The sequence below is a fragment of a genome (assembly GCF_019968985.1).
Source record: "MAG: Porospora cf. gigantea B chromosome Unknown PgB_NODE_7788_length_1462_cov_278.408, whole genome shotgun sequence".
Lineage (NCBI taxonomy): Eukaryota > Apicomplexa > Conoidasida > Eugregarinorida > Porosporidae > Porospora > Porospora cf. gigantea B.
In genome coordinates, this window is record NW_027179256.1 from 1 (window position 1) to 1462 (window position 1462).

Sequence of the window (1462 nt, forward strand, 5' to 3'; positions counted from 1 at the left end):
ATGCACTTGCCCTTGCCCCATCTCTTACCCAATCGCCAGTCACCCTCATAGACCATGTCTCCATGGTCATCATACAGGGTGCCTTTTCCGTGATAGCGGTAGTCCCGCCACTGTCCCTTGTACTGACCAAGGGCTGGAGGAGGGGGAATCTCACTCGGAAGCTTTTCGCTGGGTGATCTGTCCGCTGCGTCCATCTTCGCCGTCGTAGTGCTGGAGCTGGAACTGGAGCTCGTAGTGACGGAGATGCCTGCAGACGAGGAGAACCCTCGGGACGACAGTGACGTGGAGGTGGAGGAGTCGTCACTAATGTTCGCAGTGAGTAACGAGTTGCTGGACGAGGAGCTGATAGAGTCAGTGGAGGACGGGCTCGACGTCGCTGAGCGGTCTAACACAAGATGCAGACCATCGAGGTTCCTGTGGTTCTCGTTCATGTGGCAACCGAACAGCACATCCTCCCACCGTTGCAGGAAGAAGGTGTTTACTCGGAAACTCAGCGGGTAGGCATGGAAGTGCTCGCCGTGACTGGTAACCTCCTGACTAGGATGGTTAGGTGCGTCCTTGGGTTTGATGGTCTTTCCGAGCGCGATCTTGTACGTAATGATCTTGCCATTACTGTCACTGGTTGAGATGTTGTCCAGGGGCTCATCCGTCATGTTGCTCAGCACGTAGTTGTCGGATACGGGTATCTCGAGCTGCTTCCTCCATACGATTTCCGTCTCGTAACCGGGACAGGCGGCACTAGGCCGATGGTTGACCTCTAGCTTCTGGAAGCACTGTAGAGGAATCTTGAAGCCGTGCACCTGCCTCCAGTGCATCGGGGTAGACACTCCACCATCAATAGGGGTGAGAAACTTCACATGAGACCCAGTCAGTTTCAGTAGACCATTCATCCAGAACGCAGACTCATTTCCGAATCGCGAGGTGCCGTCATCCCCAGCAGCCCAAACTCGCAACATGCATGGCTGAGCCACGAGGGGGTCAGGACGCCACACTGGGTTCAGCCCTCGAACGCGCACTGAAGGGGTCATGTAGTGAAGTACTCGTTGGAACTGCGACTCGTTGAGCCTCTCCGACTGCGAGAAGTTGTGGTGAAGGGCATGCATGAACTCGGACATCAGGTTACTGTAACAGTCCTGGCCCCCAGCGAAGGGTTCCTTCATGAGGACGTTCTCTTCTTGTCTCAGCCAGCGAGAAAGCTCCTCTCTCCAGCAGTGCTTCTGGGCTTGTATGTTCGTCCTTTTGGACAGGAGCGCTCCAGGCACGAGCATGGGGAATACGAAGTTCTCAATGCTCTCGTTGTAGGGTTGCTTAAGACTGTGCAGTCTGACAATCATGTTGAGGAACTCCTCCATAGCGACTAGGTTCTGACCTTCGCCGCGGTCTCGAATGGCCTGGGCGCTGTACAGCTGGGAGTCGTTGTAGGCTCTGTACCAGGATTGCAAGTCATCCCGGCGCTTCTCAA

General features: G+C 55.3%; 1 protein-coding gene across 2 annotated transcripts; it reads right to left on the reverse strand.

The window, feature by feature from the left end:
• Window positions 1-6: 6 nt before the first annotated feature.
• Window positions 7-1352, reverse strand: KVP17_003331 (uncharacterized protein; the record flags this gene model as incomplete). 2 transcript variants are annotated; one of them, XM_068520477.1, is made up of 1 exon in its annotated part: window positions 7-1352. In XM_068520477.1, a coding segment is annotated over one exon (1346 nt), but the record flags the coding sequence as incomplete, so codon positions are not given. The 2 variants fall into 2 exon arrangements, with proteins under 2 accessions (XP_068371821.1, XP_068371820.1); XM_068520476.1 differs by having other exon boundaries at window positions 29-1352.
• Between the last annotated feature and the right edge of the window lie 110 nt (window positions 1353-1462).